Raw genomic sequence first — 16,222 nt, forward strand, 5'->3', positions numbered from 1 at the left:
TTTATTGAATACAGTTTTAACAACTAAGACGATGGAGACAGCCTGTGCTCTTGTACTTCTCTTCACAAGCCCCATTACTTGTCGTCTTGAAGCTCTATGCTTAGAGGTTACCTTTTGTCAATATTTTTCTCTCTCTTTTGCCATCTTTAGGTAAAAGTCTTGACAAGCACGCGGGAAGGCGGATTATTTTTTCAAACAATGAGCGTGCGTCTCTAGACATGATTTGTGGTTCGGTCCAGCTGGAGCTGTCTGAATGAAGCTATGGGCTGTGCCTCCGCCAAGCATGTTTCTACTGTTCAAAACGAAGAGGAAACTCAGAAGGGGAAAAACTATCAGAACGGAGATGTGTTTGGTGGTAAGTGTTGCAGGATTTCATCTTTCTCCCAACATCATGAATGTTCTGGAAGATATATTTGGGAGCCTTAACCTTTCACAAAATATAAAGGAAAACGCATGTTAAAATAAATCACGACGATAGTGCAGTTGGCCCCTCCAAGGGACAGTACCATGACACCTGAAACACAGGTCAGGGTGAAATCCTTACTGGAAAATTAACATTCTAAGTGATGTACAGTACTGCACTGTCTTTAACGAATCCTGGAATAGTTCAAAGACAATGAGTTGCACAACCTCCTCATATTTATATACGTGTCTCTGTTATGTTTACCATTAGGTAGCAAAATAGTTGACTCATTTCCTACAAATAAAAATCTGTCAGTAAGAAAAATAATTCCTCAATACTGTTGTCCTGTAAAGCAATAAAACATCAGTTCTGAAATCCTATAGCAAACAGGGTTTGAAGGTACAATGAAACTAGAAATAACCTTCTGTGAGGGATTCATTGGTACTGGGAAGCTCTGAACATGGGATGGAAACATCCGTTTCACTGCGTGGGGAGGCTGGTCTACGATCCAGGTATTATCACAGACACTTGTGCGTCAGGAAGGTTGTATAAGACAAAAAGTATAGTCAGCTTCATGATTTTTTTTTTTTTGGTTAGATTCTGTTAGTATATTCTAAGTGTCTTTTAGATAATGATCTAAACAATAATTCAATTTTTTAAATGTTAGGCATTATCTGGAAGACTGTTCAGAAATGAGATTTCTAGATCTGCCCAGATATCTATCTGAAAGTTAAGTCAGCCGTGAATAAGCTAACTTGGTACTGTTATTCTTAAAATAGGTGCACTGCTACTGAGCACGCCAAACTTCTCTTCTCTGGTGGTTTTTATAGCAATTGTTTGTGTAGAAGTGGGAATGACGCATCTAGCAGCAAAAAAAATCTCCCTTTAATTTCAAAAGCAATGATATTTCACTTTTTCAAGCTTTCTGGGGGCTAGCTTGCCCCCAACAGCGGATCCCAAAGTAAGAATACCTAGAGGCATAATCTGAAGAGAAAGTAGTTGTTCAGCAAACGTCAGGCCTAAACGATGGGTTATTTTCCTGCGTGTGCTCCTTCACTAACCCGAGAGATGCTGGGTTTGGAATTGTGAGTTCAATATGTTGCTTTTATTTAAAACAGGCTTTAAGTGCCGTCACAAACAAAAAGCTATATTAGTTTCTCAAAGGAATTTGAGTTTGTATTTTAGCTGATATTTAGTGAGGCAGCAATTTTTGGCAATATGTGTGTCTCAGCTTTTTTTTTTGTTTTGTTTAACTGCATGCTGGGGGCCAAAGATCATAACTTTAATGACAAGAAACCTAAAGTAACTTCTGGAGGCAGAGGATCAAGAAGACCAAAGGGATTTCAAAGGGCTCCCACTTCATAGAGCTGGACTGGTGTCAGCGGTATCATTTAGCTATTCTGGGATCCATTTGAGGGCTGTTAATAGTTCCCTATTTTACAGAAGCCTATCAATGTCAGGAATACTACCTGCTGTTAACCATTTTTTGGCACATATTTTAGTTTAGGTACGCAGTTTGTCATTGCTAAAGATCCAGTTCAATGACTGATCCTTTTTTAGCAAAGAGTTGGAGCCTGTGACTTGAACGATCTGTTGAACGGTAACCAGAATGAGCACGAGAGCTGTCTTTTTCCGTTGCTACTGAGGGACAGCCTCCAGATCAGGAATTGGGAATGTGAGAAAGGTGAGCTGGAGTGTCCCTGGCTTTACTGCTGTCCTTTTGGGGCTTAGAAATGATCAACAGGATGCTTAGATGCCCAGAAGCAGGAAGCCACGTGCTTCACGCGTCCAGTGCCTTGCATAGTTCCTGAACACAATTTTTCAATATAAAAAAGAGAGGCAAGAAAAATACACCTTAACATCATATTTACTGTCCTTCTTCACAATCTTCTGGACTTGCCAAACACGTAGAGCTCTTTCATAGGAGACTGAATGCTATTCCTGCTCCCCCTTCGTCCATGTTGGAAATCGTAGTGGCAATTGCATTGTTTGTTATGAGTTAGATCTGAAAACTCAGAGTATTCTGCCCACTTCATTTTCTATTAAACTTTCATGTTGTTAGTCCCAAATTAATTCCATGTAACATATTCTGCAGAGTTATTCCTTAAGTCATCAAGGAGGAAGTCAGTGCCATATTCGAGGGCTGTCATCATCAGCTCCCTGCAAGGAGAGAGCGTAGTCGTGCTAGATTGGAACAGACGATCTCAGCTAGGATGACAAATCGTAGCAGAAAAAGTCCCCAGAGATACAGGAGGATCCACGGAGTCAACAAAGGTTAAAAAGCACTGCAGTCCTTCCATCATGCGTTCCCCTGTCCAGTTCCAGGTGCCAAGAGCTGCTGAATGTTTCCTTGCTTGTTGCTGGGAAGGGACAGAAGTGTCTCATCCAGCGGGCAGCCAAGACCAAAGTATCTCTGTAGCCTGTAGGGATCAGAAAATTAACCGCAGAATGACTAGGCAGAGCAAGACCAAGGTGAGTGCCAGGGAAATCAGATGATTCATGAGGAGCAAGAAGGTAATGGAAAGGGAATTAGAGGCAATTGGTAAGAGGTTTTGGGGAAGGAGGCAGCAAAGTAAAAGAAACAGAGATGACAAGTGGGGTTGGAAGGTGGCTGATGTAGTGATAGCATTGATAACATCCTGAGAATATTAGTATCTATAAATCGTGATGTTCATAGATGATGAACACTTGCAGTGTTCACATCTGAGGACTAATCTGACATAAAGCACCTATGCAGAACTAGCAGGTATGAGCTTCGTAGTTGTAGTAGCCCAGATTGCCTCAGATGTTTCACAAGTGGAGAAAATCCTGAAGGACTTGGAACAGCAATGACAGAATTAAAGGAAAAGAGCTCAGTGCTGGTGCTGCCTTCCCTGGGCAGCTGGTGTGATCCGAAAGACGTGGCTTACAGTACATTGCCCCTCGCTGTTTGCCTAACACCTGAGATGAAAACGGTACTCTTCTTTCTTCCTTGAACATCAGCCCCAAACAAGTTGCAGGCAGAAAGAGTCAACAGTAAGGATTGTACTTTCCATCTTGCTTTTGCATTAAATAGGACGTTTTGAGTGAGGGGAAGTATTGAAAATACTTTATTTGGTTCTAGCCAGTTTTGCTCCTACCTTTGCCTTAGGCTGCTGGGTTTTTTTGCCACTTAGGGATTTTTGTCATGGGTGGTTGAAAGCATTAGCCCCATAACTAAAAAACCTTTTGCTTTCCCACATACCACCCTTTTTCCACAAATAAGTGCAGTTGTTCATGTGATTTTCTGCGAGCTCCATCTTCTCTGGTGCTCAAGAGCTTTCCTGTTTTGCTCCACTGCCGTAATTGCAGCTCCGCGAGCAGCAAGTGGAGCTACTGAGGAATGAACTAGATGGTCGTCATTACCATTGCACTTGTTTTCCAGCTGGGCAACAAGCACTGCCAATGCCAGCCTGCAGTGATACAGGGCCAGTGGCTACTCTATAGATCTCTGCTGTCGAGGTTGAACAATGATGGAAGTTTCAGAGGGCAGAGGAGAAGGCAGTTAGTCATAGCCTGGGTTTATAAGGTTCCCTCTTGCAACTGATGGAAAAGAGCTGTAATTATAATGAGAGTGCTGGGGGGAGGAAAGAAGACGTGTCTGGTTGTAGTTAAACATGGATTCTTGCCGTGAAAGAAGTCTGCTGCACAACAATCCTTAGCTGTCTGAACTGAAGAAGACATAGAAGTGGTCTCAGAACTGTGTAAATGGTGGTGTCTCCAAGCTTCTCATTTGGGGTAAGCTCATGGTGCAGGACTTCATGAGTAAAGGAAGGCTGGAAAGGACCTAAGTAATTCCCGTGCAGCTCCTTGCTCTCTGTGCCTTGGATAACAATTCTCCGTTCACGTCGCAGAAGTTGCCAGAACAGCATCATTATTCATTGCCAACTTTGACTTCCTTTGCTATGAAGACACTTCTAGTCCTTCAGCACTTTTTCCTCTTCCTTTCAGGGGAGATGCAGACAAAGGAGCCATGCAGGAGTTGCAAGCACCAACAGGGCAGCAGCTTTGCCCTCTGCCTTGTTGTTGTCACTCAGCTTGCATGCCATGAGCCTTATACTTGTTTTGCAGCCCTCCCTCCGAGCCCTCAGAAGGTGGCCTGTCTAGGAGACCACTTAACATTTCCAAAACTTTCTTCAGGGGTTGTGATGTTTGTCTTAGGGTTTATCCACTCTTCTTTAGAAAAAAAGGAGATAATTGCCAGATATGCAGTGTTTGGATATTTTTTTTTCTAATCGGTAGTTTTTGCTCGACTATAGATGTCGCTTTGAATCCAGAGATATTTTCTGAACCGCTCAGAGTGGTGCAGTTCTGCTTCTGTTCTTCCTCAGAGCCTCTAGATGCTTTTTCCTTCTTGCCTGGTGGTGGTTGATTGAGGCCAAGTCTGTTGACTCTTTGAAAGATCATTGCTTCTGTGAGGATTTTTTTTTTTTTTTTTTACTTTTAAATGTCACTGCAGGTTAAGATTGTGCTCCAGTGCCTTATTTCCTCCCTAGCTTTTAACCTTTTTTTCAATTGAGCAGACACATTGAGCCAGGTGTTCACTGTAAATTTGAAACTCTGGTGTTTAAAATTGAGAAACCCACCGTGAAAGCCATGAATTCTGTAAGAACAAATTCTGGTTAACTGAAAACAAAACATAAAAATTTCCATCTTATCCCAAACTGTAGAAGGCACGCTGCATTTTGCTGTAATATATATTTAAATAATTGAGTTAGCAGGCCTATCAAAGGAGATGTTCTAGAGAAGATTGAATATAATACGATTATTATGTCTTGTTGGTCTCTAATGACTTTAAAATCCCTCTAATAAGGATAGTAATAATAAATCTTCATTTATTCATCATTCCACTTCAAAGCTGATTTCCAGGGCAATACATAAGAACCATAATAATGTAAATACCAGTGAAGAACAAAATGCCATGATAGAGCCTTGAGCGTTGTTGATTTCAGCATATGTTTTAATAATATAACATCTCTTGTAGATTAATTTTATTTGTTCCTTTTTAAAAAATCATAGGATGTTCATTTGGAGAGGAGGTTATTGACGTAATTTTTTGTGTAAGAAAATAACTGGTAATGTGATTTGTTGTGGGGAAAAAAAAATTTTAGAATCTGTTTATTAATCTGAAAGGCTAATCCAGATGTTTATATGGAGCTCTTGGGGGCATTGCGAAAGTGAGAGTAAACATGGCAGGTAAGAATCTGCTGGCAAATTGGGAATATCCGTGCTGCAATTGCCAGATAGGATTTCTGTTATTAACAGCAGCTCCAATTGCTAAACCAGTCTAAATAAAGCTGAACGCAAAGCACAATAGTTTATAAACCAGTTTATCTCGGAGCAGCTGAGAGAATGCTAGGAAAGGAAATCTTTAGCATTGAGGTATCGTAACGAGATTGAAAAACTGATCGGTGCATGTAGTATCAGATTGCTTCCCAAGCTCTAGTGTAGCCATCTTCGCAACTTTCCTGGTTTGCATTACAGACCCACCCTTGCTTTAGAGGTGGACAGCGTGGAGAAGATGTGTGAGGGACCTGATGTCAGATCACTTGCAGACGTGCATGCCCTTATCTCTGCTCTGCTCTTCCTCCCTTGTTTTTTCCAACAGTTTTCTCCTGTGTTGATACTTCTTCCCAAATCTTTTGGAAATGCCGTAGTTCAAAAGCCAAGCAGGAAAGTCAGGGAGTATTTAACTACGGCAAGTGTTGACCTGTCCTGTGTGGTGGCAGTCGGTTTGCAGTGTCAGGAAAGCAACAACCCATCTCACAGGGAGGACCCCTTCTCCCCCCCAAATCGAGGAGTTCAGCTTAGCCACCCGCAATGAATACGCTGCTCTGCAGCTGCCGTACCTGAACTGGAAGGAGGTCGTTTTATTTGGCTTCTTGTTCACCAATGCCACCGTTTAAAACCCCAAATCTTTATCAACTCATCGTGAGTTTTCTCATGTTGGTGTTTTCTTTCTTCCTTTATGTTTTACGGGTTTGTCTCACTTCTGCCTTGTGACAGTCAAGTATTTCTTTCCTCGTGGCTGCCCTGTCTCATCCATGTGGGTATCTCAGTCCGCTGCCCAAGACAGCAGAGCTCTGACTTATTTTGATGTATGCCGTGTGCATTTGGAGTAAGTGCCAAAAGGTGCTGAAATATTTGAAACTGTTAAAACATGTCCACTCTATACAGGAAGAGAATAGCAAGGGGAATGTGGGATTATGACTTACCTTTCCTAAATATGCAGCATCTCCAAAAATATTGTGCCCAAACCTTTGTAGAGATTAGTTTGTTTTGACGGCTCTTTCCTTGATTAACAGGCCTATAATTATTATCTTATTCAAAACTTCAGGCTCAGGATGTTGCACACTTTAAAATATCTGTGAGCCCAGCAGACTGTTCAGATATCCTTGATCAGTATGAGATCAACTTCCTAAACCTGCCTTTCTCCACCTAGTTCCTGTGCACAAAATTCTGCAGGTCATCTTCCGGCCATTTGAAGTTCTGAAGTTGAGAAGTTTTTAGATAAAATTTGAAGCAGGCAAAATATACTAGACGTGTTTTCGGTGAGTAACACCTTCCTATTACCTCTCACTTTCCCTCAACTGTCGGGAAAAAATGCTGAAATTGAGAACAAGAAATTCTTTCTTCTGAAAGACAGCGTGGCCATCCGCACTGAACTGACGCTATCTGGAAAGCTGCAGCTTAAGGAATATAACTTCAGTCACGTTGGCCGTGAACGCGTGGCGTGATCAGAAGGTCTTGCTGCGCTAGGCGTCACACAAACACACAGCTCGCTTTGCCTGGCAGCGTTTATCTTATTGACTCTGTTGGTCAGCTGGTTAGTACTCAAATAGTAATTGCTCCAGCTCGTTTGGCTGCCCTGACATGCTTCTGCAATGTCAGATCTTACTCATTTTAGGGACAGTAGTGATTATGCATAAGGGGACCAACACTATGCGGTGTGCTAATACCACACTGGATATTTTGAGACAATAACCTTTTTAAAAGACATTTTCAAACGTGAACAAGTATCTCTAGTACCACCAGAGGCACTCATTCCATGCAGTGCTTAATCTGAACTCCATGGAAGTGAGTGGCACCTAGGCATCTGCTCTCTGAAAACCCGGTCTCAGGGGTGCAAAACTTTAAATATCACAGTGAGTTTCAAAGGAGGAGATTTTCATGGCTCAAATTCAAATTCCAGCTGAGCTTCTGAAAGGGTAGCTTTCGTATTGTTCATGATTTCGGCAGCTCGTGTTATAAAGTAGATCTTGCTTCGATGCTTGAAAGCTAAAGAAAAGCAGATGAGTGTATTACAGCGTAGTGCTGAAGTGCATGAGCATCTTCTAGAATTATACTGGACTCTGTTTTTCCTCACTTTTTTTATTTAGTTGAAATGATTTTTTTTTAGTTTAACAACATCTTTGTGTTTATCCACTCTGTTCGAACACAATTTGGTGATAGCCTGCTTCTTATCTAAGTAAACATGGGTCAGTCCTAAACACGTGTTTCAGGAAGTGAGAGAGAAAAATAGAACCAAAAAACACTTTGGTATTATGTTCATGTGGGAAATGTAATAAAATTGTATTTGTTATCTAGGTTTATGATGTATTTGTGTAACTCTGAGAACACCCTTGGTAAGTCAATAATTTACTATTTTATTCCCATAACGAAGCGACAGGGTTTAAAAAAAAAATCAAAACAAAACCAAACCCCACCCTCAGGGTTTTGTCTAGTCATGTATTCGTGATCAGTGTGCTCAAAGAAAGTGTTTTCCACTCCGTGTTTTCACCTTTTGTGAACAGAAGTGGCTCATCTTTATAGCTGTCTTGGAAAAGGTAACTGCTATTGCAGCGTAAGGAAGAAGCTGTTCTGGGCTGTGGGTTTGCTCAGAGAGTAGTAGCAAAACAAGCTCTTCATCCCACTCCAGCAAGTAAATATAGAGAGAGAGATATAAAGAATACAAAAAGAGCCTTTTGTAGACGGTGTAACGGGCCAGCATCTCTGCTGGAGCAGTAGCAGGGTTGCCTCGTGAGGGGGACGAGCTGGGAGCTGAGGGTGACCCCAGCACCTGCAGTGGGTGCAGTCCCACGGGGCCTGAACGCGGGCCAGAGCTGGGTGCTGGTGGCAGGGTCCGTCAGCAGTCCCAGGCGCGGCGATGAACCAGGTCCAGGGTCCAGCCAGGGAGTGCAGTGAGGAGCAGCAGAAGATGAGGCTGGAGACAGGAATGGGGATGAGCTAGAGCTTGCCCAAGGGCTTCGTTCAGGAGAGAAGATACCTACGATGTGGGGTTGAGGTCCTCCAGGAGATGGGACCAGAGGCAGGACTGGAGACAGGCAGACCTGCTCTGGCAAGGACTGAAGGCCTGAGCCTCAGCCGAGACAGAGCTCCTGGATCCACGGGCAGAACGTGCAAGTGAGGGTTTCGTGGGGCTGGTCATGGCCTCTTAGTGCATTCAGGGCCCTGACAGCATCTGTCCATTAATCGTGAGCTTTATGTAATGATTATGATTGAACTAGCTCTCTCTTCTCCTACTCCTCCCCCTTTTGTTTTTACTTGCAAATGGAGAAATGCTGGTCTGGTGGTCCATAGGGATGAGATCCAAGTCAATGAAAAGGTTCCTGTAGGCTCCAGGAAGATACCTTGCCACTTTTAACAAGATTGGTTTTCAGCATCTAGTTTCACTGTCTTCACAGCAGTGAAGAAAACTAGTTCAGAAGTGATGATAAAGTAGCTCTTTAAATACTTGGGTGTTGGAAAATTGCTTAGTTGTAAATCGTTTCAGTGAAGTCAAGCAGCAGTGGTTGAAGACATTCCTCGGTCAGGTACAGTAGTCCCTGTGCAACCCATTGCTAGTGGTAGCGGTGGGGTTCCCGGTCAGGGAGAGTTGAAGAGCTTGTCCCCACCCTCCAGTGCTTGTGTACATTATGATGAGTAACTTCTGTTTTGATAGCACTCCGGAGTCTATCAGGACCGGGCACGACTGAGCTAGCAATTGTCTGAGCATGGATAAAGACGTCTCATACTTCCCTGTTGCTATCTGCATATCTCACCCAGCAGTCGCCACCTCTTTCATTCCATTGACCTTACAGCTACAGAAGCTTTTTGTTCATTTTAAGTCAAAGAAAGGAGAAGATAACACTGACCCTCGGAAGCTGATCACATCCACCACCGGTGAGCAAGCCTGCGCTAGGGAGCAGATTGACTGAGCAGATGCACAGAAACTAATTGCTTGTTGTTACGTGCTGGAGGAGTGTTCTCGGGCACCGGCAGGGCGAGGTTTTGCGTTGCTGTGACCTCAGCCACATCGCAGGGCTGCTTTGGGGAGGCACTGCGTGTATATCAATCCAGCGGCTGATTTACCAGATAAAGACTTACCGTTCTTAGTTATGACTGCTCCTGGCAGGAAGTAAAAAACAAGCGATAAAGAAAAATGGTGCATATTTGGAGTTCTGTCTCCTATTATTTCAGTTCTTTCCTTTGAAAAAAATCAGGAAGACCCTAAATGAGATTACTTCCCCAAATGGATAGTTGATCTTTGCCATATAAATGTTGCTGCTGTTTTCCTACCTGTAAGCAGAGAACACTTGACTAGATTTAACAAAACAAGTTCTTATTTTTTGTTGCTGTTTTTTGAGATTATTGTATCAGATGACTGAGCTGATCTAGTAGTGTACGGCCCTTAGCTTAAAAAATAATCCCTGTAGTTTAAACCATGTTTGCTATCTAGCCAGAAGATGCAAAGTATCCTTCTTCTTTGCAGCCCTTTAACCTTATTGTGTGGTTCAACATCAAACATTTGACTTAAACGTTTAGCTTAGCTTTGGAATGGTTGAAAATGTGTGCAGATAATTTTGCAACAGGAAAACTAAAGAAAGAGGGGGTGACTCCTACTTTATTTTTTGTGAAACCATAATTTTGTAAATTGTTCTCTTGCGTAGGAAAGAATTTGAAATTGCTTGACACCTTAAAAAGACCTGGACTTAAAGCAGAGCAGGTGCCCATAAATTAACTAGATAGCCTTCAGACTCTATAGTTATCTTCTTCGGGCAGTTAATCGCCTTGCAATGTTTACAACCCCTTGTCATGGTATTAGATGAGGGAATTATTCTGCAGTGTCATTCTACGTGGTGTAAATGCACTGTATTTATACAGACCTCTGGTACAGCACTGTTTGTTACCTGCTTTGCAGCAGTGCCTGGGTTTCCACTGGTGTCTGCTGGGTTTGGCATGGTACGCGCGCAATCAGACTCAGCACCTTTCGTGGGGATTTATAGTATAAAGAGAGAAGGTGAACCAAGGTGGAGAAACAGTTGTTATCCCCATTTTGAGGGGGAGAAATTAATCACAGGCAGGTCGTAACTTCCCTGCTTCTTAGTTTAATGTAAGCTTTCACCTTTTGCAACCTGCCCGTCGGTGCCAGAGCACCCGAAGGAGATGTACCAGAGGATGGGGGGTTCTGGGGGCACCCCGAGTCTCTGTAAGCAGTTGATACGTGGACAGAGTATATGTAGTTTTGTTCTTGGGAATGACCCTTCCCACAAGCTGCTCAGCTCGATGAAGAGTATAGCCAAACTTGAATACAAATAAAGTGCATAGGGTATGCATTTCACAATTGCATTAGTGTACTATAAATAGGGGCACGCATCCGCCTTTGGTATTTGCTAGAAAGAAGCCAGGATGTATTTTCTGGCAGCCTTGGTGCTGGAGGAAATCCGTTTATTTTATGGTACAGACAAACTTATTTTTTTACTTAATCTTTTAAAGGCAGAATCCTTGGTGTTCATTGCCTACCTATAGGTGCAAACGAGGAAAAATCGTGGTAAAAATGCCACATACTTGCAGTTACTGCAGCGTTCCTTTTGTCATTTTCCAAGTGTTGTATTACTGGGCCACAATGTTAAAACCAAAACAAAACCAAACCCAAAGACTGAAATTTGGCCAGGAAAACCTCAGTCTGGGCGATTTCCCGGTAAGCCTTGTGAAGCCGCACGGATGCGTATTCATTTCAGCAACACAGGGCTGTAATTTTATAGTAGGAATATCCACTGGTAGAAATACCTATTAAATACAAGGAAAAGATACCGGACCAGTAAGTATTTGTGTACCCTCGCATACACAGCCAAAGATGCCTTTACAGGTTAGTTGCTATGAAACTTTGATTTCTAAAAAGCTGCTAAAATGCTTCGTTGCCCTATGTGGTCGGACTACATCCGTTTGCTGACGTAAAAGGCATTTTTCCATTAGGTACTTCTCCAAAACACTGTGCTGTCATGAGTATTTTACATAAATCCTATAACCAAGTGGTCTCATGTTGTCCCTGGTCTGAGGCCCAAGACTGACAGTGCTCTGTCTTGAGCTTGCACCAAAAAAAATTGGGAAAAAATTGGGAAAAAATTGGAAATGTTAAGATTGCTGCCTTATGGGGTTATAAAAACAAAGCCTGGCTTCTGCTGAGTGGGTGTAATCATGCCCTGCCATGCGCCTTTTCTTCTCATCTGTATGAGGGGGGACTCTGGCAAAAAGGATCATGTTTAGGGTGCTCTTAAATTATATATTTCCTTTCTGCTCTTGTAACGGGAGCGCTGCAAGGGGCTGTTCAGGCCACAGAGGCGTGGAGCACTTCATGTTCTGCGATACTGGGAAATAGCATGAAGTCGCCTTTGTTTCAGGATTTATGGTTTCAGGAATGATCTTGGTCTAATCAAAGGGAAAAAAGGGGGTGTGGGTGTTTTTCATGAATTAAAATTACATACATTTTATCCCCTGTATTTTGTTGTCAAGTATATATCGAATTTCTAACTGTGGGAACTGGGTGCATCTTGAGATCTTTTTAGGCTGAAAGTGCTCATCTAATATAAGTGCTCTAAGCACACATTTCTTATTTTGATTTTTTTTTTTTAGCTATTATTAAAAACTGCCTTTTTCACACGCATTGATATTTTGCTTTCTTTTAAAAAGTGTTGCCCAGAGGGAAGGCGAGGAGACATGGAAAATCAGTAGCTTTTTAAAATTTCTTTTTCTTTTCTTTTCCACCCGGTCATCTCTGCACTTCCAGCATATCCTAAATGTGCGTGTTCACGTATTATTTGCACAGAGTGGCTTCGATGTGGTTGCAAGACAGCAGGCAGCGAACGGGGACGAGTACTTCTAGTCTCATAAATGGGTTATGTTCGTGATGACAGTAGGGACAAGGGAGGATATCGTTAACAGTACGAGACGGCGTGGAGGAGCACCGACTACATGCTGCAGAGAATTGGGAGCTACTTTGTGGCTTGGCATATACGGTGAGATGGAGATGTTAAACCAGACATCTCCTGTGAGTGGATGGGGCTGTGAGCCAAGCAGTCCCTCGCTGCCCGGCGTCACTCCAGTTCGGAAATTTCTTAGGGTGTTCCCATCGTTACCGTTGATTGCTTGAACGATACACCTCTGTCAGCACCGTGTGGGTGGTAGGTGTTTGCTTTGGGGGCTTTAGATAAAGCTTTTGCAACGTGGATCCTGCTCAGGGAAGTAGGCATCTTACAGAGATAAGAAATTAACTCTGAACATTATAACCAGAGTAAAATATTTATCTTTCTGATAGGTTAATTTTGTAGCTCTTTGGATGGCCTGTAAGTAAAGTAATGTAATTAACTTTTGTATTTTTTGCATCTCGGAATGTGTGCTGTATTTTATAAATTAAGTTTTCAGTAGCCCTCTTGGTTTACAGAAATACTAGCAATGAGGAGACATTTGTGCTCCTCATGAATCTCCAGTACGTTACTGGTCCTGGATAATTATTCTGTCCCTTTCATAATGCAGTTAATAAAAATGAAATAGCTGTTGTTTTACAAATATTCTTTCAGGTACATGAGCAGTGAAAATTTGATAGACTAATATTAACGGAAGAAAGTTGCTATGCCAGAAAGGATGTGAAAATCCATTTCAAGTCATACGTTGCGGGGCAACAATCTCATTTAATAGTTGACTGATTGAGAATGGCATTGCTTGTTAAGTAAAGAGGAATCGGCTTTTTTATTGACAAGGGTACTGAAGACACCTCATCATGTATTTGCAATATAATAAAAAAAAATGTAATGAAATAATATATATAATATACATAAATACTATAGATAAATATAGTATTAAAAAAATGTGCTGAAAGACGAGCTGGCGGGGAATAAGACCAGCCTGGCTGAACGGAGAGCTTTGGCTGGAACTCAGGAAAAAAAGGAGAGTTAATGACCTTTGGAAGAAGGGGCAGGCAACTCAGGAGGACTACAAGGATGTCGTGAGGTTATGCAGGGAGAAAATTAGAAGGGCCAAAGCCCAACTAGAACTTAATCTGCCTACTGCTGTAAAAGACAATAAAAACTGTTTCTATAAATACGTTAGCAACAAAAGGAGGGCTAAGGACAATCTCCATCCTTTACTGGGTGCGGGGGCAAACGTAGTGACAAAGGATGAGGAAAAGGCTGAGGTACTTAATGGCTTTTTTGCCTCAGTCTTTAATAGTCAGACCGGTTGTTCTCTGGGTACCCAGCCCCTGAGCTGGAAGACAGGGACGGGGAGCGGGATGAAGCCCCCATAATCCAAGGGGAAATGGTTAGTGACCTGCTACACCACTTAGACACACACAAGTCTATGGGCCGGGTGGGATCCACCCAAGGGTACTGAGGGAGCTGGCGGGAGAGCTCACCGAGCCACTTTCAGTCCTTTATCAGCAGTCCTGGCTAACCAGGGAGGTCCCAGTTGACTGGAGGTTACCAAATGTGACGCCCATCTACAAGAAGGGCCAGAAGGAGGATGCGGGGAACTACAGGCCTGTCAGCCTGACCTCGGTGCTGGGGAATGTTATAGAGCAGATCATCTTGAGTGCCATCGTGTGGCATGTACAGGACAACCAGGGGATCAGGCCCAGAGAGCATGGGTTTATGAAAGGCAGGTTCTGCTTGACCAACCTGATCTCCTTCTATGACAAGGTGACCCACTTAGTGTATGAAGGTCTACCTAGACTTTAGTTATGTTGTCTACTTAGACTTTAGTAAAGCCTTTGACACTGTGTCCCACAGCATTCTCCTGAGAACCTGGCTGCTCATGGCTTAGAGGAGCAAACTCTTCGCTGGATAAAAAATTAGCTGGATGGACAGGCCCAAAGCGTGGTGGTGAATGGAGTTAAATCCAGTTGGTGGCCGGTCACAAGCGGTGTTCCCCAGGGCTCAGTACTGGGACCAGTTCTGTTTAATATCTTTATCAATGATCTGGACGAGGGGATCAAGTGCACCCTCGGTAAGTTTGCAGATGACACCAAGCTGGGCAGCAGTGTTGATCTGCTGGAGGGTAGGAAGGTTCTGCAGAGGGACCTGGACAGGCTGGATCAATAGACTGAGGGCAACTGTATGAGGTTCAACAAGACCAAGTGCCGGGTCCTGCACTTTGGCCACAACAACCCCATGCAACGCTACAGGCTTGGGGAAGAGTGGCTGGAAAGCTGCCCGGTGGAAAAGAACCTGGGGATGCTGGTTGACAGCCGGCTGAACATGAGCCGGCAGTGTGCCCAGGTGGCCAAGAAGGCCAACGGCACCCTGGCCTGTATCAGAACTAGTGTGGCCAGCAGGAGCAGGGAGGTGATCGTGCCCCTGTACTCGGCACTGGTGAGGCCGCACCTTGAATCCTGTGTTCAGTTTTGGGCCCCTCACGACAAGAAGGACATGGAGGTGCTGGAGCGTGTCCAGAGAAGGGCAACGAAGCTGGTGAAGGGCCTGGAGCACAAGTCTTATGAGGAGCAGCTGAGGGAACTGGGGGTATTTAGTCTGGAGGACGCTGAGGGGAGACCTCATCGCGCTCTACAACTACCTGAAGGGAGGTTGTAGCGAGGTGGGTGTTGGTCTCTTCTCCCAAGTAACAAGCGATAGGATGAGAGGACATGGCCTCAAGTTGCATCAGGGGAAGTTTAGATTGGATATTAGGAGAAATTTCTTCACCCAAAGGGTTATGAAGCACTGGAACAGGCTGCCCAGCGAAGTGGTTGAGTCACCATCCCTGGAGGTATTTAAAAGACGTGTAGATGTGGTGCTTAGGGTCAAGGTTTAGTGGTGGACTTGGCAGTGTTAGGTTTATGGTTGGACTCGATGATCTTAAAGGTCTTTTCCAACCTAAACGATTCTATGATTTTAATAATAGGAAATGTGTAATTTTGGGGTTTTCCAGGGAACTCTTGGGGCGGCTCAATTCAGGAGAGGTTTTTGGTGTCTAGAGCAATTGGTCAATACGTTAGCGGGGCTGTAAGGAGCAGGATCTCCATCGTTGTACAGGGGATGCTCACAGTAATGGTCAGTTAGGTTTTTTCCTGGAATCTGAATAGTCCCTGACAGGTTCTGTGCTAAAATGGTGTTTTCCAATGGAGTACATAGATGTGGGGGAGGGTCAGCAGAGACCGGGAGTTCTGTTAATGATGTTGAAAAACCTGAAAATAATTAAATATTTAGTGCTTGGTGGGTTTTTTTCCTTTCTAAGGGAGAATTTAAAAACGGAACAGTAAAATGGAGTTGAAGTAGCCTTTCCAACCTGGCCGCAGTGTGCTATCTATTGGCCGAGGTGAGAACTTCTGGGTTAGTATCAAGATAGTTTCCAGGATGCGGCGTGGAGAGGCGAGAGAACGGCAACCGCAGCTGAGGAGGTCTTACCACCACTGCCTACAAACTTGCTAGGTTTTTGCCACCTAGTTGGATCAGAGGAAAATTTTAGCCCTTCTTGTGTTGCATTTTATGTTGTTATTTGCAGGTTTGCTCCCCAGCCGTTCCTCTTCTCTCTTGTCTTTCCCTTCCACAA

General features: G+C 43.5%; 1 protein-coding gene across 4 annotated transcripts in view; it reads left to right on the forward strand.

The window, feature by feature from the left end:
- The window catches only part of C8H1orf21 (chromosome 8 C1orf21 homolog), a 126,648-nt gene that overhangs the window by 49,878 nt on the left and 60,548 nt on the right, over positions 1 to 16,222 (forward strand). For all 4 annotated transcript variants that reach the window (XM_075156956.1, XM_075156958.1, XM_075156957.1 and 1 more), the window contains exon 2: positions 151 to 355. In XM_075156956.1, the coding sequence (XP_075013057.1) occupies positions 262 to 355 (94 nt within the window). In that variant the 5' untranslated portion in view covers positions 151 to 261. The remainder of the gene's footprint in view (positions 1 to 150; positions 356 to 16,222) is intronic.

The sequence above is a fragment of the Calonectris borealis genome, chromosome 8 (genome assembly GCF_964195595.1).
Source record: "Calonectris borealis chromosome 8, bCalBor7.hap1.2, whole genome shotgun sequence".
In the NCBI taxonomy this organism is placed as follows: Eukaryota; Metazoa; Chordata; class Aves; order Procellariiformes; family Procellariidae; genus Calonectris; species Calonectris borealis.